Source organism: Lepidochelys kempii, chromosome 4 (genome assembly GCF_965140285.1).
Source record: "Lepidochelys kempii isolate rLepKem1 chromosome 4, rLepKem1.hap1, whole genome shotgun sequence".
Classification (NCBI taxonomy): Eukaryota; Metazoa; Chordata; order Testudines; family Cheloniidae; genus Lepidochelys; species Lepidochelys kempii.
Window position 1 is genome coordinate 17,553,378 of NC_136383.1, and position 26,938 is coordinate 17,580,315.

At 38.5% G+C, this 26,938-nt stretch overlaps 1 protein-coding gene across 9 annotated transcripts in view; it reads right to left on the reverse strand.

Moving 5' to 3' along the window:
• The window catches only part of WDFY3 (WD repeat and FYVE domain containing 3), a 262,135-nt gene that overhangs the window by 18,125 nt on the left and 217,072 nt on the right, over positions 1-26,938 (reverse strand). For 8 of the 9 annotated variants that reach the window (XM_073340560.2, XM_073340559.2, XM_073340566.2 and 5 more), the window contains 13 exons: positions 25,757-25,984; positions 23,425-23,478; positions 20,871-21,039; positions 19,707-19,870; positions 14,804-14,952; positions 14,195-14,315; positions 13,665-13,750; positions 12,034-12,114; positions 10,456-10,510; positions 9,978-10,097; positions 7,967-8,084; positions 3,067-3,173; positions 2,061-2,214 (listed from right to left, as the gene is read on the reverse strand). In XM_073340560.2, the coding sequence (XP_073196661.2) occupies positions 2,061-2,214; positions 3,067-3,173; positions 7,967-8,084; positions 9,978-10,097; positions 10,456-10,510; positions 12,034-12,114; positions 13,665-13,750; positions 14,195-14,315; positions 14,804-14,952; positions 19,707-19,870; positions 20,871-21,039; positions 23,425-23,478; positions 25,757-25,984 (1,606 nt within the window). The remainder of the gene's footprint in view (positions 1-2,060; positions 2,215-3,066; positions 3,174-7,966; positions 8,085-9,977; positions 10,098-10,455; positions 10,511-12,033; positions 12,115-13,664; positions 13,751-14,194; positions 14,316-14,803; positions 14,953-19,706; positions 19,871-20,870; positions 21,040-23,424; positions 23,479-25,756; positions 25,985-26,938) is intronic. The other variant, XM_073340564.2, reaches the window with a different exon arrangement.

Genomic DNA, 26,938 nt, shown 5'->3' on the forward strand with positions numbered 1-26,938 from the left:
TCTAACCTTCTGAGAATTTTGAATAACGGTCCAGTTACCTTAATAGTTTTCACTACAGAGAAGCTAAACAGTCTTTAGCCCTGCCTAATAACAAGGTTTTTAGAACTTTAATTTCATCTTACTATAGCTGTATTTTCTATTTAAATGGTTCTGTGTCACATGGTAGATATTTTGTTAGGTATGATGTCTTTGTAGAATAATGGAAACAGCCCATGCAACACCCTCTTGCAGCCATACCACAACCAGGATCCTTTTTGCATATTTGGCTTGTACTGAATAATGACTGGGTTTTTTAAAAAACAACTTCAGAAAGCTCTACTCCATCCTTTCAAACACACATACGCACAAGTTTTAAAAATACAAAATGAGAAATATCAGAATATGAAGATAAATTTCTCGGATGGAGTGACCTTTTGGATGTTCATTTTAGTAGACTTTCTTTACAGTCACTTTTTGAAAGTTTTACACTTTTTGATAGTTTAAACCTGTCTGGTTTTAAGTAAGGGAGGACTAGCAGGAGTCAAATGACTAATTACTGAATTCAGTGCATTTTCAGTGATTTATATGCCAACAGGCTGTATAATAGAGGAAAATAATCCTGAGATGAAATGGTGTAACAGCAAACAGTAAAAAGGCATCCCACTGGTAGAATCACACCGTGATTCATTTTCTCCATATAAGGAAGACTTTTTAAACTACCAGAATATATTCATATTGTGTGTCCTCCGCTGTAAACCTTGAAGGACTGTTTCTTCAACCTTTATTCACATTGAGAAGAACTACAAAAGTCCCACTCTTGAGTTCATGGGATTATGCTTGTAAATACCACTTAATATAAATAAGGCTTGCAGAACTGGACCCTGAATCTTTTATTCACAGAAGTTTCAATTTTGTTGAAAAACACATTGAAAAGGGATAGAAATGTGAGTTTTAGAATATAAGATAGCCTGTGATAAAGGTTAAGAGGAAACTTTCCCTAATATCTTATGTCTGAATGCATCTGATGAAGTGAGCTGTAGCTCACGAAAGCTTATGCTCAAATAAATTTGTTAGTCTCTAAGATGTCAAAAGTCCTCCTTTTCTTTTTGCAGATACAGACTAACACGGCTGCTACTCTGAAATATGTCTGAACAGATACAGTAACTGCTATGTTCTTGGGTCTGAATGTGTCATTAGAGATCCTTGGTTCAAGCTTCTAAACTCTTAGGAAATATTCTGCACCAATGATTTTGATTTTTAAAAGATGCGGATGGTTAGTAATTCCTGTTATTGAATTTGCAGCATAGAACTTGAAAAAACTGAAGAGTTAATCTCGTAACAAATAATATGACGCTATGGCAACACTAATATTTATCTGACATCAGTTATTTTATCTTTCAGAGATCTGACCTGCCAGTAGTTGAGCAAAATTTCACTGCAGTTGAATAAATAACTAACAGTGGAAATTATCTATCAAGCTTTAAACACATTTCAGCTACTTTCCCTTAAAGAACTTCACTCCTAGAAGTCTAAATATCAAAACTGACAAACACATTATGCAAACCTTAGGTTATGTCTGTCCTTTAAGCACTTTTGGCCTGAGTATTGAAACACTACTTTAAGACGGGTAGATTGATTATATGGCAGAAAAATATAGTAATCAGAAATTCTCCTACCAAAGCAAGATTTGCTGAATGCATGAGTTCTAATAAAAATGCTTCCCTTGGAAATGTAAATTTATCGTTCAATTTAATTTCTAAAATGCAGTTTTATATGAGTTGTTAAAATGAATATTTGGTGTTTAAGAAAACATCTTCATTCATCGAAAAGAAAAAGTCAAGAGTTACAAACGCACTGTCCAGATTTCCCTATATAATTGCACACAAACACACAGCATTGGGAAATACATATTCCCATAATTAAAAGATAATTGAGGCCCAGTTCCAGTAAGCCATCTGCCATTTTCTTACCCTGTTACATAAATCTTTGTTACATACATTTTACTGAACTTGTTTTATGTCTGGACCCGCTTTCACTGTTTTCACATCCATAACATGATACGAGCAGCAGCTTTTGCCTACCTAGATCAAAGTTATTGGAGTTAAGCAGAAACTCCGGGAGGTAAAAGAATTCTGGGATGAGTTCCTTTACATCTGCCATGTTGTGCTTTGATGCTGAATACCAGGCTTCACGCACACTGTGAAACATTCTGTCAGCCAGGTCAAAGTGGCCACCCTGTAGAATGAAATGAGAAGCATCTTTATACCAGAACATTTTTCAGCCCAGCAGACTCAGCCAAGGTCTATAACACTGTAAAATAAAACCATTTGGTAATGCTTTATCTTAGTCAAATAAATACAATAATAAAAAAGGAAAAAACCTCTCCTGCAACAAAAGGGTCTAAAACTATGTTTTTTTCTATCAGTTGCTATAATCTTTCTTTGCAATAATGCTAAATATGAAGCATAAAAATATGAATCTACAGGATTTTTTTTGTTTAAAAAAAAATCTAGCCTTATTCCAAATATTAGTCTTTTTGGTTGAAATGCTGGCCCAAAGAAAATAAATGTTCTTGCCTGATGGTTTCCAGCTAAGAAAATATTTAAAATGTAGCACTGTGAACCCAATTAATTTTCGAGCTCTCAGAAAATTCCAGGCTGTGCTAATGTTTGGTTAATTTGACTCTTAATACTATACTGACAAATCAGTTTAACAAATGAGTCATTAAACACTTGAGAAGCAAATAAGAGAAACTAATGCATGAGTTCTTTTAACAATAGATGAAGTAGGATTTGAACTATTACTTTATTGAATAAAAAGCTGTTTTTTCTCTGTTGAGTTTTCATGCAGCGTACATTTTCAAAACGTTCAGACTTCCATCTGAAGGATCATATACATTTGCCCATGAAATCTCTTTGCTATTCTAGAGAGAGTAACTATCACCAAGAAGAAAACAATGCCGCTACAGCACTTCCTTTCTTCTGCCATGCTCAGTGAGAATCAAGTTACAAGATGATTCACATTTTTACCCATTTTCAAATTTAAACATGACAGAAACAGAGAAAAATGAAATCTCACACAATTTACCTGTAACCTTAAGAATATCTGTGTAAAGGGCTCCATTCGGACAAGATAAGAGGCCACTATCATGGCAGATGAATAGTGAGTACCATAATGATAAGCTGGAGTTTCCCCTGATAAAGAAAAATTAGAAGTCATAAATGAAGAGGAAATAAAGAGGAAATGTTCATGATAAAATCTGCAGTAAATTAAGAAATTAATAGGTTTAAGAAGTGCTAGACTGTGAGAACAGTAAGACCCTGAACACATTAAAAATTGGTATTTGCAGCTTTCATATTTGCGGAACTAAGACTATTTAAACTTTATGATTTGACATTGAAACCACTTACTTAAACTTTGGCAGTAATCCACTAGTCATAATTCAACAGTCTTTTGCCCAGCAACACTGCACATTAAGCAGTTTTATACTTTGAATAATTGAAACATTCCAAGACAGTTACAATTACTTCTAAAGGAGAATTTTTACTTTTAGTCTGTTCTAAGATGTGGAATTAAAGGCTTAGTGCTCTAATATTTCTCAGAATTGCTGACTACAGATTTTGTAAAGATTTTATTTTATTCATTTGCTGGCAACAACAAGCCATCTGTACAAATGTCTTCACACAATTCTGCTGGATGTTCAAAAATGTAACTCTGCCACCTGCTGGTACTGGACAGTGCAGTAACTTTAGAACAGTGGTCCTCAAACTTCTGGTATTGACCTATTAAAGTTGCAGTTAAACTAAGGGCTGGGGAAAGCCAACAGGTGTGAAGGAGCACAAGGTTTGGACAGATGCATCCCTCAGAGGAGGATTTATTAACAGGGATTCTCTATATCCTAGTAAAGAGGAGAGGATAGAAGCTGATAAAGTACAGTAGGAGCTGAAGAGAAACAGTCAAAAGAAAGAGTCCCATTCAATTATATTACAGGAAGGCAGACAGCTAAATATTGAAAAATTTGATAAGTGCTTGTATACAAATGCTAGTTGTCTAAGTATGAAGCCAGATGAACCTGAGTGCCTGGTATTAAATGAGAATGTCAGTGTAATAGCAATCACAGAAACTTGGCAGAACAATGATAATGAATGGAGAAGGTAATACCAGGGTACAAAATATATAGGAATGACAATATGAAAACAGTCAAATAGAGCAAAAGTCCTAAATGAATCAAGCTATACCATAGAATCTCTATTGTTAGAAATCCAGGCATCAATAAGAATATAGCAGTAGGAATATGCTACTGACCACCTGACCAGGATGGTGATGGTGAAATACTCCAGGAGATTAGAAAAGCTACAAAAATAGAAAATTCAATAATAATGGGGGATTTCAACTATCCCCCTATTGGCTGGATACGTGTCACCTCAGGAAGAAATAAAATAAAATTTGTAGACACCATTAATGACAGCTTGTTGTAGCAGCTAGCCATGGAACCCACAAGGAGAGAGGCAATTCTTGATTTAGTCCTAAAGTGGTGCACTGGATCTGGCCCAAGAGATGAATATAGCGGAGCCACTTGGCAAGAGACACCATAATGTAATTAAATTTAACATTCTGGTGGGTGGGAGAGGGGGATACCAAAGAAGCCCACCACCGTTGCACTGAACTTCAGAAAGGAGAACTATAAAAAAATGAGGAAGCAAGTGAAATGAAAATTTATAGGAACTGTCACAAGAGTGAAATGCCTGCAAGCTACATGGAAACTTTTTAAAAACACCATAATAGAAGCTCAAATTAAAATTATACCCCAAATAAAAAAAAATGTAAGAGGACCAAAAAAGTGCCACTATGGCTAAACAACAGAGTAAAAGAGGCAGTTAGAGGCAAAATGGCATCCTTTAAAAATTGGAAGTCAAATCCTACTGAGGAAACCAGAAAGGAACATGAACTCTGGCAAGTCTAGTGTAAAAGTATAATTAGGCAGGCCAAAAAAGATTTTGAAGAGCAACTAGCAAATGATAAAAAAAAAAAAATTAGTTAATTTTTGGAACTACATCAGAAGCAGGAAGTCTGCCAAATCATCAATGGGGCCACCACTGGATGAATAAGGTGCTAAAGGAGCACTCAGGAAAGACAAGGCCATTGTGGAGAAGCTAAATTAATTCTTTGCACTGGTATTCACTGCAGAGGATGTGAGGAAGAGTCCCACACCTAAACCATTCTTTTTAGGTGACAAATCTGAGGAACTGTCCCAGACTGTGGGATCAATAGAGGAGGTTTTGGAACAAACTGAGAATTAAACAAAGATAAGTCACCAGAAGCAGGTGGTATTCACCCAAGAGTTCTGAAAGAACTCAAATATGAAACTGCCAAACTACTAACTGCGATATGAAATCTATTGCTTACATCAGCTCCTATACTAGACAGCTAATGTAATACTGATTTTTAAAAAAGTCTCCAGGGATGATCCTGACAATTACAGGCTGGTAAACCTAATTTCAGTAGCAGGAAAATTGGTCAAAACCATAGTAAAGAAGAGAATCATCAGACACGTAGGTGAGCACAATACATTGGGGAAGAGTCAAACGGCTTTAATAAAGGGAAATCATGCCTCAACAATCTATTAAAATTCTTTGAGGAGGGTCAACAAAAACATGTGGACAAGGATGATTCAGTGGATATAATGTACTTGGACTTTCTGAAAGTCTTTGACAAGGTCCCTCACCAAAGGCTCTTAAGCAAAGTAAGCAGTCATGAAGAGGAGAGAAAAGGTCCTCTCATGGATCAGTAAGTGGTTAAAAGACAGGAAACAAAGTGTAGGAATAAATAGTCACAATGGAAACAGGATCTGTTCTGGGACCAGTGCTGTTCAACATATTCATAAATGATCTGGAAAAAGGGATAAATAGTGAGGTGGCACAGTTTGCAGACAATGCAAAAAATCAACCAAGACAGTTAAGTCCAAAGCTGACTGTGAAGAGTTTTACAAAGGGGTCTCATGAAACTGGGTGACTGGGCAATAAAATGGCAGATAAAATTCAATGTTGATAAATGCAAAGTAATGCACACTGGAAAACATAATCCCAACTTTACGTACAAAATGATGGGGGTCTAAATTAGTTGTTACCACTGACGAAAGAGATGTTGGCCTCATCACAGATAGTTCATTATTCAGAAAGAAACAGGATAACAAAACAGTAAATATCATAATGTCACTAGATAAATCCAGGGTACGCCTAAACCTTGAATACTCCTTGCAGTTCTGGTCACCCCATCTCAAAAAATATATTTTAGAATTGGAAAAGGTACAGAAAAGGACAACAAAAACGGTTAGGAGATGGAACAGCTTCCATTAGAGGAGAGATTAAGATGTCTGGGACTGTTCAGCTGGGAAAAGAGACGACTAAGGGGGGGGATATGATAGAGGCCTATAAAAGCATGAATGGTGTGGAGAAAACGAATAAGGAACTATTATTTATCCTTTCACATAGGCAGCCAGTTTAAAACAAATAAAAGGAAGTACTTCTATACACAATGCATAGTCAATCTGTGGAACTCATTGCTAGGGGATGTTGTGAAGGCCAAAAGGTTCAAAAAAGTATTAGATAAATTCACAGAGGATAGATCTATCAATTGCTATTAGCCAACATGGTCAGGGATGCAACCCCATGCTCTGGGTGTCTCTAAGCCTCTGATTGCCAGAAACTGGGACTGGATGACAGATGGATCACTGAAAAAATTGCCCTGTTTTGTTAATTCCTTCTGAAGAACCTGGCTCCGCCCACTGCTGGAAGACAATATACTGGGCTACATAGACCATTGGTCTGACTCAGTATGGCCACTCTTATGTTCTTGAATCAGAAAATTCTTATCTGAAAAAACGGCATAATAGGAAGGGAGTGCAGTATAACAATAATAGTTTAGACACATGCACAGATCATATTTTTAATATTTAAGGGAATTATTCTAAAATTGAGAAAAAATATCAAATCTAACTCAGTTCTAGGGGGCATTTTGCATACTTTAAAGGAGTAATATAAAGAGACTGATTACATTTATTATCTTCTTCAGATGAATGAGTACTTAGTAAATACATGCACTGAGAACTGAATGTATAAGCTGTATAAGATCTATCTATGCAAAAAGATTCCTATTTGCCTTGTTTATTTTATTCAGCAGTTCTGAAGCTACGGTCTGTGAAGAGCTGCCTGGTCATATGACAGTGGTTTTATTTATTTCTAGCTGCTAGATTACATTAAAAACTGCTCAAAATATATTGCTTTTCTAATATTACTTTTTCATGTAAACAACTAGTTCCGCAGGGATGCTATGTGATCACAATCAGGAGGATAGGTGGTCCATGAGATACTCTCTCTATTAACATGTGTCTCTAGTATGGAAGAGTTTGAAAACTCCGGCTTGCTTTTTTTTTTTTTTTTTTTGGGGCAGCAATTAGGATTTCTTAATGTAGTATTCTGCATATCCTTGATGGACTGAATCGTGTCTCTCCTTTTTGCACTGGCACAGGCTGAAATGCCATACAAACCAAGTGAGGCATTCATCCCTGTGCTGGTGCTGAGTTTGGTGTTAGCACCAAAGGGGGAGGGTGTGTACATTCCCTAGAGCAGGTAAGAACAGCTCTGAGGGCTGCCTTAACTTGGGTCACTGTAACTACCAGGGAAGATGGGCATAGAAATAACCAAGTCTTTAGCAGCCTCCCACACCAGCGACACCTGTGTGGGAAGAGTAGATCTCTAAGCTGGGGTATTCCCCTGTGGGGGCCTCAGAGTTGCTGTGTGGCCACATTTAAAAGGGACACAGGCATAAAGTGGCCACACCACACCCTTTTTTGCCCTCCCACAGTGTCTGGTATGCACATAAGCAAAAGGTGTTTAGGGGGTTCTTGGAGGAAGAAGACAGGCACATTGACTAACTTAAAATGCGCCCATCTCTGCTCTTCAAGATCTGCATGTGTACAATCACTTACCATTAGGATCTTCCCAATCTTTGTATCGCTTTTTGTACTGTGCTAATCTTTCCTCTGTCTGTGCTCCCATTGGTTTGGCCAGGTTTCTGAACGTCTTGGGATTAGTAAGATCCAGTTCCTTTTAAAACAAACAAATACAGATTCTTAAAAGCACTCTGCACTGGCTGATCAAGACGAGCAGCCTTATGAGCTAGATGGTATTTATCGTTTCCTTCTAGAGCCTCATATTGTAAGCAGGAGCAATTATTTAGCTCATCCAGTTAGTTGTGCTTTTCTAAATAATTGTTCAGCCTAATTCAAGAAGATATCTTTACTACATTCTAATAGTGGGTGTGCTTTATATCTCCCCACTCTCCTCGCAAAAGCTACCCTCAGCAGCAAGTCTTCATCACAGCACCTTATGCCCACCCTTCGGTACAAAACCGACTAGCCAGAGGTATTGCCCAAACTAACATTAATATCACTTTTTCCCTTTTCCAAAACTAGGTTCATCACTTTCATAAGGTTGGGGCTAAACTCCCTGAGAGACTTTGCAATGTCTCCCAAACAGGGATGCTTCAGGGGTTCTCAATCTTTTTCTTTCTGAGCCCCTTCCCCACAAACGATATAAAACCTCCAGGGCCCAGCGGGAGAGTAGGAGCTCCGAGTTGGGTGGGGGCAGGCCCCTCGGGCATAGGGGTAGTTTGACTTCTATTTTGAAGGGGTGGGGGGCACAGGCCAGTTGGGTTCAAGCCAGCTCCACACAGCAGGGTCTGGGGAGGGAGCTCCTCCTCTACCCCGACTCACCTCAGCAGGCCACCCAGCCTATCTGGGTTCTGGGCGATGCAACCAAAAATTAGAAGAAAAGGGATGGGTGGGGCGGGGCGCTCAGTTCAAAAAGTTTGAAAACAGCTAAGGGTGCGCTGGGGGCGGAGGGAGGGCGGGGGTAGCTAGGAGCTGTGTGCCGGCAGGGGGGTAACTCCAGGTACAGGGAGGGGCTGGCTAGGGGCTCTGTGTAGGCAGGAGGATAGCTCAGGGTGCAGGGAGAGGGGTACCTAGGGGCTGTGTGCGGGTAGGGGGCTAGCTCAGGGTGCGGGCAGGGGGTAATTAAGGGCTACATGAGGGCAGGGGGCTAGCTCAGGGTGTAGGGAGGGGTGTAGCCAGGGACTGTGTGCGAGTTGGGGAGTAACTCAGGGTGCATGGAGGGGTGTAGCTAGGGGCTGTGTGCGGGCAGGAGGTAGCTCAGGGTGCAGGCAGGGGGTAACTAGGGGCTGTGTAGCCAGGAGCTGTGTCCGAATTGGGGGGGTAGCTCAGAGTGCAGGGAGAGGGGTAACTAGGGGCTGTGTGCAGGCAGGGGGTAGCTCATGGTGCAGGGAGATGGGTAGCTACGGGCTGCGTGCAGGCGGGGGTGGGTAGCTCAGAGTGCAGGCAGGGAGTAGCTAGGGGCTGTGTGCAAGTTGGGGGGTAGCTCATGGTGCAGGGAGGGGGTAGCTATGGGCTGTTTGCTTCAGCCCTGTTGGGGGAGCCAGTGACTGGGGCTTCAGCTGCACGGGGGGTGCTGGGGCTCGGGGTCTGGATTTCAGCTGCAGGGCTTCGCAGACCCCTGGCTGAGAACCGCTGCGCTATGTCACAAAAGCCACAGGGAAACAGTTTAGAAAATTATGGTGGAGATTTACAAGAAACAACTTTATGACACAAAGCATCACTGCATTTCTGTCCATGTCAATCACCAGGCCAGCATGCAAAAAAACTTGGGGCTGCAATGAGCTCTTTGTAAACAGTCCTCCTTGTCTGTGCAGAGCTGCATTAACTTCAGTGGGACTCTGCACAGTGGGACTTAGGGGTCAAAGCCTGCGTGGAGCTCATTGTAGGAATATGTGTAGTGGCATAAGAAACTAAACAAATTAAAGATTTGGAAAATGGAATAGGTCCCAGCTCCACTGGGGTAATGTGAACCAACTATAATGTTAGCACACCTTAAAAATAAGCATGTACAAATATTAGCATGACATAGATAAGTTTTCATATTTACCGCTGAATCATAGTCTGCAAGGATCCAGGGGAAGACAGGGTACTGCATGAGATCATTATAGGATCTGCCAGCCAGAGTGTTCAAGTGCATCAGGTACTGGAAATTACTGATTTCTCCTCTCTTAAAAAGGATAAATATTAGCATTTTAGTTCATTTTAGAATAATCAAACACTTAAATTGGCAGATCTTCACTGTGGTCAGTTCTCTAACAAGGTAGAAACTACAGCATAGAAGATTTGGGAAAATTCTCTCTCTCTGATATTTACTGCATTGTTTTGTCTCACACTTCTAATGGTGCAAACAGTTTTTGTTTCTTTCAAAATACTGCAAAACAATTTGCTATGGAGAGGAGTGTTCCGGGGTACTATATTTTTCAACCTACTGAACATGAGCAAATTTTATTCAAATATTTCATTGCATATGACTATAAATTTTGGCTCTTCCTACAATATAAGCACAGTAAAACCCTCATACTTACCTCCCATCTTTGTGTCACAGATTTCTCTCCCACTAGAGTGCTAAGCAAGCCAGACCTAATCGGAATAAGGAAGTGTCAGTGTTTTTCTATTGAGCAGCAATATTGTGGCTGCATCTTTGTAACATGGTACAAAACTTAAAGCATTAGAATTTGAATACCTAAATTTTAATCTGTAGAATTATAACAATTGCAGTATCAATGATCTGCTAGTGCTATACCTTACCAATGTTGTACAATGCCTATCAAATTGACGTCTACATAAATCAGTGCACAAATGTTAGCTGACTTCTGAACAAAGGTAATTAAAACATTTAACTATGCATTTCAGTGCAAGGACAAATTAACCTTATAACACCCACATTAAGAGCAGCTATTTAATACCTTGTATCAAGTTCTTTTTCATGCTGAAATCTATTTAACAGTAAACAAATTAATTTATTAAGAATGTTAATTCACATAATATACATAACTTTTGTTGGAAAATAGTGGTGCCAACAGGATTTGTACGTTAAAGGCAATTTGTAAAATCAAAAGTTTTATGTGAATTCCCCTTTTCTTTTTCTCACTAACAACTTCCTGATGATCAGCATTTTTAGACCTAGCATCTCCAATCACTCTTGTTGGTCTGGCTCAAGGCAGTGCAGTTCAGCACGGAAGATGCATAGTTCTCCAGAAGATCCAGAACTTTAAATAACATAAGTCTCTTTATTTAAAGAGACAAGGTGGGCGAGGTAATATCTTTTATTGGACCAACTTCAGTTGGTGAGAGACATATGCTTTTGAGCTTCCACAGAGCTCTTCTTCAGGTCAGGAAAAGGCACTCAGAGTGGTCACAGCTAAATACAAGCTGGAACAGATTGTTTAGCACAAGGAGTTAACATGTTGTAAGAGACCATTCAAGGTGAAGTGGACAGTTAACACCTCGACACTCATAGGACAAAAAAAAGGGGGTTAGTGGGTTTCAAATGGTTGTAATAAGGCATAAATCCCGGGTCTTTATTAAGACCATGATTTTTAGTGTCTAGCAAAATTATGAATTTAAGTTCCCAGGCTTGTCTTTTGAAGGTGTTGTGCAGGTTTCCTCTTAGGACAAGAGCTGATAGGTCAGATATAAAGCGATCACTCTGTGAAAAGTGCTCATCCACTGGTGACAGGGTATTTTTGTCTCTTATCATTTTTCTGTGAGAGTTCATTTGAGAGTGTAGCTATTCTCTGGTTTCACCTACAGCTGTTACTGGGGCACTTAGTGCACTGGATGAGGTACACCACATGTTGGGACAGGGATGTGGAGGGCCCCTGAATATTGAAAGGTGCGTTGTTTTTGTGTGTGTGGGGGGGGGCATTGATCACTGTAGCAGTGGAGACATGTCTGCAGGCTTTGCATCTGTTGTTACAGCAGGGACTGGTGCTTCTTTGAGTTGTAGGGAGCTTGCTTCTGATGATGAGCTTGGTGAGATATTACTTCACCCACCTTGCCTATCTAATACCCTGGGACCAACATGCCTACAACAAACACTGAAAACAAGTCTCTTCACTTGACATTCTGAGCAATAGATTTTTAGGACGAGAACCACATACCCTTGTTCTACACTGGTGTTAGGTCTCTGTCCAGACACAGACTCTGAACTGTCAGTTAAAGATGGAACCACAGCCAAAAACCTGTATTAGTTAAAAGAATAAAATTAATTTATATTTATGTTCCATGTGTACCTTTTATTTAAGAGAATCCAACCACCAAAACTCAATTCAAGTGGCAACTTGATTCCAAGCAGCCATGTAAATTCTTTTGAAAAAATTAACTACCCGCTCTCACTCTCCCAATCTCCTATCTGCAAACAAAGTTAGACATTTCAATCTCATATTTAACACGTGTAGCAAGTTTAGTCTTTCTGGATACCAATAGCAGACACTAACTTCCTCCCCATAGTCTCAATTATGTCCAGAAGAATTGTCTCTCTCTGCTTTTGATTGGGGTGAACATGATCCAAAACACAGAATTTCCCTTCTTCAAGAAAGCTCAGGAAAGATGACCAGGTGGGGAGTTTTTTTGGCTTTTTTCTTGTTTTCAGGCATTCTGAGAAGGATTCTCATTCTCACCCTTGGCGATGCACCAGTCTATTTGACTCAGTTGAGGTGGCAGGATTCCACCGGACCTTCATAAAAATCAAACCATTTTGGTGGAAAGTTTCAATTTTGATGAAATGGAAAACTCTGAAGAAGTGTTTTGTCAAATTTTTCTAACCATCTCTATTGTCTGCACTAGAACAGAGGCTGAGGTAAGATTGGAGTATTTTAGCTAACCACAAACCTTATCTCCAGCATAGATGTGGGTTAAAACTTTTAACCTTGACTCAGCTGGTTGAGGTCTGTAGGTCTACCTTCTGCCTGAAGAAGGACCTAACGTCAACCTCTTTTCTTGCACAGACAAACCAACATTCTTTTCTTTTTCAGAGAGCAAGATGTCATGGCATGAAAGGGTGGGCTCTCATTTTCTCATCCAACCTTGAGCTGCATTCCTTCAGAAACAGATATAAGATGTCTAGTGGCTTTCATTTGTTCTTCACATCTCACTTTTTGTCTGAAATCCACAAGCGAACTTATTTTAGCGGTACACACAGCCCTCTTCTTCATGTGCCTGGAGAAGCTCTCTGTGCAACAGCAAAATCTTCTTTTCCCATCCCAAAATTTTAATATTTAATTTATATAACATATCCAGGTCACCAGAGAGTAATCCAAACTCAGGTTTTCCAAATATAGAGACAATATATTCAGCCAACACTCAGGGACAGGCAGGTTAGTCATTACAAGTATATCTATACTATGTGCATTACATATAAACAATGCAGAAAACTCATCAAATGTTTCTAGGTATTTCTGTTGTGCCCTTCTCTGTGCTACATGGGTGTCATATACAATACAGTATCGACAGACCATGGATTAACTAACTGGTACAGTTTCTCTGCAGTGCCTATAGTATGGTATTTTCAGAGCCTGATATATCCTGCAATGAAATTGATTAAACCTGTAATGTGGTGTGGTCTGCATTTTCCTGGGGCTTATGCCCATTCTAATATAGCTATCAAAAATAATTTCAAAATATGTCTGAGACTAAAAAACAGTAATACTACTAATCATGCTCAGTTTTTTTTTTTTTTAAAGCAGTAATACTACTAGTTTAGATCACTGTAATTTAACTCATTTTGGAATACCTTTGATAGACTTTATTTCTAACTCCTTTCTGGAAAGCTAGAAGATAGTTCCGTCCATCTCCTGAGAAAACTTCAACAGCAATTGGCTGGAAAGAAAGGACAGAGGAAAAATATGGATATCAAAGGATGTTACAAACAATAGGACTAATGAATTAGTGTGTCACCTCTTAGAATCAGCTGTTGTAGCTCACAAGTGAAATAAGTTTGGTGACCTCAGTTTAGCCATAGTGAAAGGTTGACAATGACCACACCAACTAACTTAAAAACTGCCCGAATCAGTGCTGTAAGTCTATTTCCAGAACATTAAAATACACTCTGTCCTCTAGTAAAAAGTATATATGCCAACATTTTCAAACTTGGATGCCTAATTTTAGGCAACTCAATCCATATTTTGGGACTCCAAATGGCCTCACTTTCACGTTGCTGAAAACCTCCAGAAATTATTATTTTTTTTTAAAATGACACTTTCAATAAACAATGCTGGCTAAATTCTCTCCATCCTCATCCAATCCAAACAATACAAGAGTCACCTGTAATAGGTATCTCCTTTTATGTACTTCCTTGATATCTTCATAAGCAAAAATACTGCATGTTCTTTTAAGCTGACTTGGACCTTGCCTTGCTCCTCTTGGTATAATTGGCTCATGCAGACTGTAGGTAACCAGAGGAAGTAAAGTTAAAAATGACCACCAATGTATATCAAAAACTATTTTTCAACTTTATGGAGTTTGTTAAGCCAGGCAGACCGCAACTATAAATCTTATTATTTTTAAAGTCATCACAGAGGAAAAACTACTATTGTAACTCAGTGAACAAAAGTTTTAAACGATTCTCCAAAGGTTAACTTAATTATATTTATTCTGAACTACAATTTTCTATGATTTAGTATAAGTAATAAAACCAACAATAATAGAGCAAAAATCATGACATCAGTGCTCTGAAAAAGAAAGTAGAGTTCATGGCTAAATAACACATTATTTATACATAATTCTGTGCATATCAATCTACAATTGTGGAATCAGGTGCAGTTCACATGACTTTTCTAAGTTTGATACTATAGAGTTTTGTTCTTCAATCTTTCACAAAATTATTTCTTGTCTATTTACTAAACAAGCTAAACTGACTATTAATCCACTCACTTTGGAGGCAGTGTCTCAATATCCCGTATTTCCCTGGTAGCTGTCATCGTAAACCCATCGATCACATAGAAGTGTTCTTTACCAAAGAGAAGGAGTCCCTCACTGGTGTCTAGACCTTGAACTCGAGCACAGCGGTACATGTGCTGAATCTGTAATGAAACCCATAGGATTAGCAAAAGCAGTTTAATTTAGCTCAAGTTCAGTCTGTTGCCTTGTTGGAACTTATGGCTTGTTCTCCCAGACAATATTTTCTTATTTGTAAATACAGCAATTCTGTGCTACTTGTTTTATTAATTAAAAATATAATAAAGACACATCAGACAAATGAACTACAAATGGGCTATAATAAAACTGTGTACAATTCAGAACAAATGATATATATACATCAATATACATGAAATCATATACTCCCTTCTTTCTACTGTATTCTGTATCCATAAAAGAATAAAAGCAGGGATTCAATAAAAGGAAAATTTACTAGGATATAAGAGTCTGTTACTAATATTACCTAAAACAGTTGTGTTCCATTTGTTTAAACGATAACCAACAAAATGTAGATTAAAATGGGAGACTATTTTTCTCCATTAGCCCACAGAATAAACACCAAACTAAACTATGGTAATCTATCAGAAGAACCAGGAATGAAACAACACAGACACTGACAAAGGATTAATGGAACCACGGCAAGGCACAACAACTGATGTTCTTAAAAGATGTTTTAATCAGAGATTTGGGCAGTGTATACGAAAACTGAAGACTTTTCCAAGCTTAGTTTGATATGCAAATTAATTTTAATTCTACCTTGTCTACAAGCCAAGTAGTACTGGACTATGATCTTCAGTTAAGAGGTATTCTAACTACAACAACAGCAATAATAGGTTACATACTATTGTTAAAGAACTTCAATTATTTTCTGTTTCCCATATACCTTAAGATGAACAACGTAGACTGGATAACAGGTGTACTGAAATAGTGTAGATTGTTTTTTTGCAATACTTCAGGCTAATTATCTTGAAGTTTTTTTTCCTCTCTCTTTTAAGAAAGTTGTTCAGTCACATAGTGAGCCAGTCCACTTCAACAGTGAGCGAAGCATTCCCATAACTACACAATGAGGACTGGACACAATGTTCATGTGTTAATGGAACCTCCTGCTCCAATTATTTACAATTTTTTTAAACTTAACTATGTTGAACCACCATTACAGTGAAAAATAAGCAACCTGGAAAGTTCCAGCTTGTACAGTTCAGCCAATTTTGCACTAAATTATGTGTATATGCAACTGTCTTTACCAAGCAGAAAGGTTTTTTGTTTTTGTAATTTAATCTAATCTAATTTAGAATTGGATAAACAGATTTTGCTTTAATTTTCTTTACAAAGGAACGTTTGACAAAGGAGGAGGAGTTTTTAAAATATATTTGGAACAAAAAGAATCCTGAGAATGGTATTGGTCCTAGATGGCAATGGAGAATTATCAATAATAATGCAGAAAAAGTGGAAGTGTTCAGTAAATATTTCTGTTCTATATTTGGCAAAAAAACATGGAGTAGTCTCATCATATGGTGATGACAACCCTCTTTCCATTCCATTAGTATCTCTGGGGGATGTTAAACAGAAGCTACTAAAATTAGACATTTTAAAATCAGAAGGTCCAGATAACTTGCATCCAAGATTTTTAAAAGAGCTGGCTGAGGAGCTCGCTGGACTGTTAACGTCCATTTTCATTAAGCACTTGAAGCATGGAACAAGTTCCAGAAGACCGAATGAAAGATAGCTAATGTGCTAATTTTAAAAAAAGGGTAAATGGGATGACCTAGGTAAGTATAGGCCTGTAAGCCTTACATCAATCCCAGGCAAGATAATGGAGTGGCTGATATGGGACTTGATTAATTCAGAATGAAGGGAGGGTAACGTAATTAATGCCATTCAAGATGGGTTTAAAGAAAACAGATCCTGTCCAACTAACTTGATATTTTTTTGATGAGATTACAAGTTTGGATGATGAAGGTAATAGTGGTCTGGAGTTCGGAGTATCCATACAAAGAGGTGCTCAGTACCCATGAAGAGTGGGGACTCTGGTTCATCGGTTATTGAGAGGTCCTTAGTATATCTGAACTTCTGTGGTACCCAGTAGAGGATCAGTACTGACACGGTAGATGAAGCCGATAGTACTGCCAATGGTGAGAGTACCGATGTGGACATCAGTGGCGTCTGACGTCATTGCTTGCTCAGTGACGAGGACACGGCATGCACAGGTACTGAGAGTTGGGCGAATTCATAGGTAAAGATGGATGGGCGGAATTCGATGGGGCCAGTCCCAAGCATCTATGTTTACCCTGCTTGCTAGTAGAAGGTACCGATGCCCTACTGGTGCCATCTCTCTCCTTTGTGTTCCAGGACTTTATAGCCCTGCGGTATCGGAGGAGTTGTCTTTTGACTCAACGGTATTGACCCGAGAGGTCGAGGCTTCGGAGACAGAGCTGGCTTCTTAAGGTGAGAGTCCATCCTCCTTTTTCTGGAAGCCTTCCCTGAAGCTTCCTAAGTTTTCCTTTTCTCAAGGGCAGCCTGCACAAAGGTAGAAGCGGCACTGGATGTAGTCGGAGACAGATGTACTGGAGGGAAGAGGAGTCTCCTGACCAGACTCAGGTGGTGTCTGAGTTTAATCTCCCTGTTTTTCCTTGTCTTGGACTTGAGGGCCAGGCAGAAGTTGTGCTCCTGGGAGACGTGGGACTCCCCCAAGCAACGGACACACGTAGAGTGGCCAGCACTCACAGGAATAGCCTCTCAGCAGGAGAGGCATCGTTTAAAACCTAGTGAGCCAGGCACGCCCTGCTAGGGAAAAAAAAAAGTCTCCCCAAGAGGAAAAGGAGGGGTAAAACAACCCTCCCACTACTTAGCTAACAAATTAACTATAAATATACTAACAACTAACTATAAAAATTACCTCAACCACTATAGAAATATTAGGAAAGTCAAGGCACACTCAAAGCAGACATGCTAGGGCTTCATCTCAGGCCCAGGCAGTTCAGAAGGAACTGAGGGCGGTTTGCCCGTGCACCCCTATATAGCCTCGGTACCCAGCATGAGGAGGCGTAGGGCACACGTGTGCGCTGAACACACACTGGTAACTGAAAATCTCTGATCAAGGGCTTGAGAGGCGGGTGCGCACCTGAAGTGGAACACCCATATGGACACTACGCGAAGAAGAATCAACATTCAGCACCATCACCCTGTTCAGCAAAGCAAAATCATACAGCATTCAACACAAGAATCATGCAGGAGTCAACAATCAACTGTAGACTTAAAGGGAAAAAATTCAAAGTGGTGTATGAAATTAGGAGAGAGATGCTTGCTAGTGAGGGTGCTGAAATCTTTCAGGAAAATTAGCGCAATACATATACTCCTTCCATAGGGAATAAGAACAAATTGTCCCTATTTTATGGCACTTGTGACAGTATGTTCATTCATATTTATAAACAATCACTTGGATATGTCAAAAAAACTAAACAAGATTTATAAGGTGATATATGCTACCAGACTGCTGTAGCAGACAGATTCGAGGAGAATTCATTAGTGGTCAGTTTTTCACATTTTGAAGGTAGGAGCAGCAGAGACAGTGTATGTATTCATGTGTACTCTCACATATGCTGGGGGCCACTGCAAAGATTCAACTCATCTCCCCCCAGCTCAGCAAGAGTATGGGAGGAAGGTCACCGATGGCCCTTTTTACCCTTTTCTTGAGACACCACCTCATATAATCCCCAATGCACACTGGTGAAGAGGCATAATGTGGCTTACATTTTGTTGCCCTGCTGGTACGCAGGTCTGAATCATACATATTGTACTAGTGCTATTTTCTTGCAAAGGTCTGCAACTGGACAGCATAAAAGCATCTCATGTTTTAAGCAACATTCAGTAACAGACAAGAAAAATACAACAGAATACAATCAAAGTGAAATGTCAGGGCTTGAATATATTTTTTTCAGTATTAAAACAAATCAGTCACGGTGAAAAAAAATACACTCATGAAGTTGTGTACCATAACTGAATTACTGCAATAAAACAGATTTAAACAAAATAACTAGCTATGCTGTGATCACAAAATACAAGCTAAAAATATTTTTGTTTTTAAAATATTGGGGGTATTACACACGTACAACGAGTTTAATCATTGCTCATGTTTCCTGGGCTTCATTTTCAAGCTTTAGTCCATCAATGTGTTACCCATCCTTGATTACATGCTTGTTTAGAGGTTCTCATCAGACCAACAAAACTTGGAACCCAACGCAATCACAGAGCAGCCTTTTAATGTTCTTAAGAATAAAATACATGTTTGTAATGTTTTAACATTTGAGGCTGGTATAAGATGAAGGGAGATGAATTTGAGTAAATCAAGATTGTTATATTAATATTTTCATATCTATTGTATGTAGTTTTCTGTAAGTAATGCTTATTTGGCACATTGTTATTTAAATGTCCTAGACATGAGATGGTTTTCATTTTTGGTTCTGTGACAGATTCCTCTCTCCTTGTGTGATATCATGGTAGGTACAGACACCTGGGATGCTTAAGCTAACAGAAAGGGGTCTGGAGGCAGAATGACCCATCCTTGACTAAGAATGCACTTGCCCACTGCCCACCAGATCTTATATTTGGTGACCATCAGGCCTAGTGTAAGATCTGCTTGTTCTCCAGGACTGACACTGGGAGGAGAGGTTTACTGGAGATATGTAGTGAATGAAAGGGTAGAGTTAGGGAGGTCATTTTAGGACTTTTTTTTAAATTTTCCTTTCGACATGTATGATCAGTGTTCGTGTTTTAAATATTCACACCTGGAGAAATCAGAGAAAGGCACAAAGTAGAAATCCAGATAAAGTAACTGATCAGTATTTCTGAAGTACTGTACCTTCTCTCCTTCCTCGAGCAGTCGAAGCAAAGTTGTATTATCAGTCTTTTCTTCTTCATCTATAGAACTACCCTCAGCTATTTGATCCTGCAGTTGCTCCTGGTTTTCCTCATCCCCTCCATCAGGTGCAGAGCGAGATCTCTTCAGAGGAGGCTTTACCAGACCTGCATAGTAATCAGAGAGGCAATCAATGTATTGACAAACACTGCAGGGTTTTGGGGGATATATATGGGGTGTCCAATAAGTGGGAATGTAATCAAACTGGCATAAGCCAATAGCAGTGCTAGTCAATACAGTGCAAGTTTCCCACTATACCTCAATCTTTATCACCAATACTACTGCCTTTCTACTGCGGGAGCAGGTCCTGAACTGACACTTCTCCCCTTTTTACCCACCTTGTTCTAGCTCTTACTTTTAATTTTACATATTCGAGCCTGAACATCTTGGCATCTCTGCTGTCCCAAATGACCATAGAGCTGTGTGCACGCATGGTGAGTGGATGGGGTGAGGTTCTGGCAGCAGAAACAGAGAACTTGAAAGCCTATCACCAGATAAGACATGCCAGATGGGAGAAGAGCTGTTAAACCTTAAAATCCAGCTGACACACTGGACACACTATTGAGCTGACACACTGGACACACTATTTTTTGCTTTTTTCTGTTCCGTGAAGTGTGTTGTAGTTGTGTGTTCTCTTAACATTTCTGTAATTTTCTGTGATTTCAAGCAGATTAGTCAGGACTTTTAGATCAAGAAGGGACATGACAGTGACTTAAAACTAACGTCTCCCCCAACTCTAACAAATGCTATGAATGTAAAGGAAAGGATTTTTTCCCCCAAGAACAACTGTTTATCTAATTCTTTCCCAGTTATTTTAAACTCAACTCCCTTGTGCATGTGTGCATACATACATTTTTAAAAGGTTCTTGTTGTCTGGTTGATGATAGTAGTAACTGAAGTCACCTTTCAAAAACACGTGAATCTCAAAATTAACTGCCTAAAGTTGTGGCAGTAAAATGGGGACCTACAGGACCCTTTATGTTTCATTTATACAGCTCTGGTAATTTGAAGAAATCCAGACTTATTCAGGGAGAAGCAAGTTTAAAAAAGTTAAAAGTTTAACATCAAATAGGTTATTTCAAAACACAGAGAGAACGATGAATTTACCTTTAACTCTTGCAATAGTGTCTTCACCATGTTCTGGCTCCTGCTGAGTGGCTTCACCTTCTGAACTCTCTTCTATAGTATCTTGGAAAACAGCAGGATTTCCAGAAGCCAGGCGCATGTAGTATTCCTTGCTGTCATAGCTTATAGCTCTTCGGTAACGAGTAGGTTTCTTAGAAGTAAATGAATGAAATATTAGTAAGTCAACTCTCTAATAACTGAAATGAAATTTTTCCAAGACTACTGTGTGCACATTACATGCTCAACAATATCATGTATTTATCTGTGGTCAATCATAAGCCAGTTAAAACCTATGGATAAAATATAAGATTTAATTCCTAAGTGGATTTGCAAGGAAGCTATTCAGTCTCAGAAATGATGATCAGACTGGGAAATGATGACCAAACTTGAAATACAGAGCTTTTAAATGTGGCCTGTGTGTTATGAATTGCCACAAAAAGACAAACTTGCATTTAAGATTTATCTATCTATTTTGTCATTCCCTACAATATATGCATTAGTTTAAATGCATACAACAAAGAAAGGTAAAAATGTGTACATACTGATGTGCATTAAATCACACAATAGCCAGGGAGTTGGATTTAAGACTCAAACATTTAATTAAGGAAACTAAAGTTTAACTAATATTCTGCAAACTTGTGGTGGTGGCAGGAGAAGGCCTAAGATGTTAATCTTTAACTAATGTAACTAATTTGCAGACTGTCCCCTTGGGAGAACTATTGCAAATTATCTCAGTAACTCCAGCTCCTAAACGGAAATTCTGGCTACAAATGTATGTTACACAGGTTTCTTCTGAAGGTTAATTCTTGTGTTAAACATCTGATTACAATGACTTTACTATAATTAAAAAGACAGATAACAAAATCAGGACAGTAAACACACTAGGGTGGTCACAGAAGTAAAGTTGGGGATAAAAAGAGGTAAGGATGAAATGAGCAATGTGCCTCTTTCCGAAGTGAAAAAATGAACTAATTTATGTGGATGTGGAAAAGTTAGATTTGGAATCTGTAGTGAAGGTTTTCTTCTGTGGCTATTGCCAGAAAAAAAAATTGCTAAAAAACTCAGCTTTTATATGAGTTAAGCTCTGGAACTTTAAAAAAATCTTTATTTGATCACACTTTTTCCATGAAAACAAATAATTGTTCCTGTCCATTCTAGAACTATTAGCATAAACCCAGTGTGGTGTCATACACTACCATCTGCCAATCTAATGAGTGTAGGTATTCCTTCATGTGCTCCTGTAATAATTATTGGGAAAAAAATGTGGTTTTCAATTACTCTTCATGTAATTTACCTATTGATATTGGGCAATACAAAAACTCATGTAGACAAAAATAGCACAGCTATGAACAGATGTGCTAAAATATTAAAAGATGCAGGGTACCGATATGGAGATTTTCCAGTTAATACTATCTACTCCAAAACGTAAAGCTGTTAGGGATCTGTTTAGAGTAGCTGACTCATGTAGGAGAAGAGTGACAAACCATGCGTCATGGTGCGTTAGCAACAGATAACTGGATTATGGCTGTTACAATGACAATATTTATTGCCATAGTGTTTTTCCGGAAATAATCATTGAACAACCTATGGGGGGAAAACCCAAACAATACCTCCACCCCCAAAAAAACCACCAAACAATTAAAATGACAGAAAGGATAATTGTAACTATATAAACCATTACATTTAACATCTTAAATAATAACCACTTTTATTTCACACATTTGAGCTTAACAACATGTCTAATTCAAAAGAAGTGAATGAATCCCACATACCATACTTAGTGATGGGCACGACTGAACACAGTTGCATATGAAAGCAAAATTACATTTATACTTGTATATAGAATGGCCAGTAATGTGTACGTTCCAATTTCTTTTGAGGTATGTTTGATATTTTGAAACATAATACCAGTTCATTACATTATACACCTTATTTTCTAATGACAAAGCTATAGAAGAAGGAAAGGATTTGGGGGAAAAGGGGAAATCAAAATTTTGATTTTAGTTCCAACAACAAAATGGTTACAGCCCCACTATTCCAAAAAATATTATTTCTTTTTTATGGGGAACACTTTCTAAACCCTCTACTAGCATAAGACACTTTTGAAATACAGTTGGGATAGGCATGCTCCAAATAATCAACGACCAAATAAAAAAAGTATTTTAATAGTGGTGTTAGTTTTCCTAAGTGACACAAAATTACCACATTGCCCATTACTAAACATGTTCCATAATCCATTAATTCAGATCCCAAGCCAATACACATGTACAGTGAAAACAGTGAGAGTAAGCCCAACACAGCCTGTTAGTGTGCAGCAAAGAAGGCAAGAGCTACAGAACATTATACGAAGTGAAGACTGAAGAAAACACAGCAACATCTTCTAGGTGTGAATATTGGAAACCTTTAATCCTGAAAATATTTACTGAAAGAACAACGTTGAAAGCCAATCGTAAAAGCCTTGTTAAGTTTGCCTAGCATGCAGGAAAACATTTGTATTTGTTTGACATTCTTTCAGTGGGTAATTTTGTTTCTTTACCTTTTGAGGAATGGTATCATCAGGTGTCTCAGGAGGTTTACTTGAGAAGTCAGACTGAAAACAGGGCATTAAGTATAAACATATCAGAAAAAATTACTTTTGGGAAGAATGCCTGATGGTATGTTCTCCTCTTTGCGTGTACATATAACTCCAACTAAGAGTGAAATATATTCACTATCTAAACTAGCCTAGTGTGGTCAGGACATTGCATTATTAATTGGTTTCATTCATAATGCTTAAATAAAACCTTGAATACTCATTTCTATATGATTAGGATTCTCTCAAGAAAAGAGCGACTTCCAAAATGAATATGGGGAACACATACCTTCTTTGAGAACCAATAATTGTCCGTGTTACAAAAGGGCACATGTACTTCTGCACATGGCCCACATGTGCATAAAAACACACTGATGCATATGTATTAGTATTTTCATGAGTGCAATTCAGGTGTGCACACTAATCTAGGTCAGTAGGCCTAGAGTTTGATCTATATTAATGGAATACAATACCCATTTTGCTCAGAATTACTGAAGTGGATGAGATAAATTACACTTCTCACCAAAATCTCTCATTAATTTACAGTGGTGTAACAAGCCTCTAGAGGGCCACGGTGCAATAACAGATTAGGGAACTCCTTCCCAACTCCAGAATCTAAAATTTTGATTACATCCAACATCATGGTTTCTAGCATCCCCCACTTGCCCCACAACTCCCCTCCACCCCCCTTCAGCACTCCCCACAGCCCACCAACAACTCAGCTCCCAGACCCTCGCCCACCATCCTGGGAACTTCAGTGAGAGCCAAATTTGAGTGATGAGTGGCATTGCAAACTGGTGCATGTGGTTGCAGTGCCATTCAAGTTTGGCCTGCCCAGGTTCCAACACCACTCAAAATTTGGCTTAGCTGTCCCTGTGATGATGGAGGGGTGGCTGGGCCAAACCTGAATGGCGCTGCAACCCCTGCAGACCCTATCTCAATACTACTCAAATTTGGTCTGGCTGCCCCTCTGTTGTAAGGAGTGGTGGCAAGGTCAAATTTGAGTGAGTGGCACAGTGACCCCACGCATCAGGTGAAGTGCCAGAGCGCTGCTCCATCTTATTGGACCCCAGCATGACTGCAACACTTGCACTGTTTTAGTTATGCCACTGGTAATTTAATATGCATGAAAACTTTAAGAACGAATTCCTCATGCAATGTTTTGAAAATGTACCACTCTAGGAAATTAATACTACTAACAGACCTATACCTTTTATTCCTAATATACTAAAACAATTTTTATTGTCCTTAATTCTGCAAGCCACAGATTTCTCCTTGTGTCCCTTTCCTTCCATTATGAATTTTCCACAATTCATAGCTTCTAATTCGTCTTCATTGCTATCGACTTCTCCCTTTTCCCATTTAATATTATTATTATTATTATTTTAAATTGGTTCTTTCACTTGCCCTCTAAGACTTACTGGATTTTTAACTAGCATAGTCTTCTTTTTCAATTGTGAAATTGTTGCTTTTTAAGCATCTAGTAAAATGGTCCTAAACATTTTCCAATTATAATAGACACTTTTTGTTTACAGTCTCAACCAATTTGGTTAAATTGTATTCAGCTTTATGAAACTGGCCTTTTAAAGCACCAAATGTGTATATATATTGCTGATTTGGACTTCACATTTATGATGTGTAAACAGCATGATCAAATTATGATCACTTGTACCTAAGTAACCACTAATTTTTATTTCTGTTACCAATTCCTCTTTACCTGTCCAGAGCTCTAATATAGAATTTGCCCAAGGTGGGTGCAACATTTTTTGCGTTAGGAATTTGTCATCTACAATTTTTAGAAATTCAAAGAGTGTCTTAGTATTGGTAGCATGAGATCTCCAGCATACATCATTTATATTGAAGTTCCTGTGACAACAGGTTTTTTTCTGCTACACAATATAGACAGATGCTTAAGGAGTGGGTCATCCTGTTCTCTAGCGTCACTGGTGGTCTGTAGCAGACACCTAATAGTACCCCCGCTTGCACTTTATCTGTTCAAACATCAATCCATAAGCACTCAAGATAATTTGCTTCTGAGCTGTTAATGACTAGGAAAAACGTAGTATTATTTTTGACACAGAGCCGTTTCACTCTCTTTCTGCCCACTTGATCCCTCCCACATAGGTTATGGGCAGGATTTTTAACATTCCAATCATGCTAATCTTCCCACCAGTTTCAGTAATACCAACTAGGCTGAATTCATGAATTGTGATGAGCATTTTTTTTAAACAAACACTGCACTTCAGAATAATAAGGCTTAAAAACTATTACAAACACTCAAATACTGTACACTTACCAGCAGATTTGTCTCTTGTTCAGTTTCTGGCATGTAAGGATACTGAATATAAAACATGTCATTTCGTACCATCTTCTTCCTCATTCTGCAGGGTCCCTCTGTCATCTCCAACATACATTTATCCAGATGGGAGCCAATGGGAGGACCCCACAAACCTCGCTCCCTTAATAGTTCATACTCAATTTGAGACCACTCTTCTGTCACATATTTTAATGCATTCTGCTGACGCTGTAAATACAAAGGTTTACAGGTTAACAACCAAGGCAAAACAACATTTCAAAAGACCTTCTGGTTTCAAAGAAATGACTGTGGTTAACCTACACAATACTATATAGTTAATAGAGAGTTTGATTTGAAGTTATAGTAGCAGCTCAATGCTATTTTAATTACATTTCCAGCAACAATTTATTATGGCCAAGGTTTATAGTGCATTTTTTGTCAGCGACAAATGGGCCTGCTTCTTTTTTCTTTTTTTAAATTAAGGCTACTTGTAAATGATAAACATACAAGATGCATAACATTAATGCAAGTATTCTGGAAAGGGCTTTGTTGAATGAAGAAATAAATTCTATTTTGAATCCCTTCTCTGACTGTTCATACATAAACATAATAAAGATATTACATTAACTATTAGCTCTATATTAATAGTTGGTTCCAAGTGGTTGTTCCTCTAGGAAGCTGTTTTCTCAAATTTAGAGCATGCTGCTCAGCAAGCGATCCTAACCATAAATGTGATTTGCTGGATGTTTGGCAGAAAATGCTAGGTTCTGTGATTTCATTTCAGGAGGAACAGATCTGGTAAACAGCTGCTACTGTCTATAGATACCATGATTAGAAACAACTGCTCTAAAATCTTGTTTCTGTTATAAAATGGTATACTATATGTATGGAATGTATGTATGTACTACTAGTGCTACAAGACTGCAGAAACGTTAGGACAGGATACTCTGTCCCAAATGTCATAAGAATATTTCTAAATACTGGAGAAAAAATATTTTGAAATCTGCTCTAAATCATGTATCATTTCCTGTGGATCACATTACTTTTCTTGTGGGACGGCCACACTGCAAACCCCAAAGCTTACTTCAAAGATAATTAAAAACAACCTTTCAGCTGGAGTATGATGGGATGTTGCTTTTACCCATGAAGGAATTGCTTCGCTGGTTCATAGATGTTTAAGTA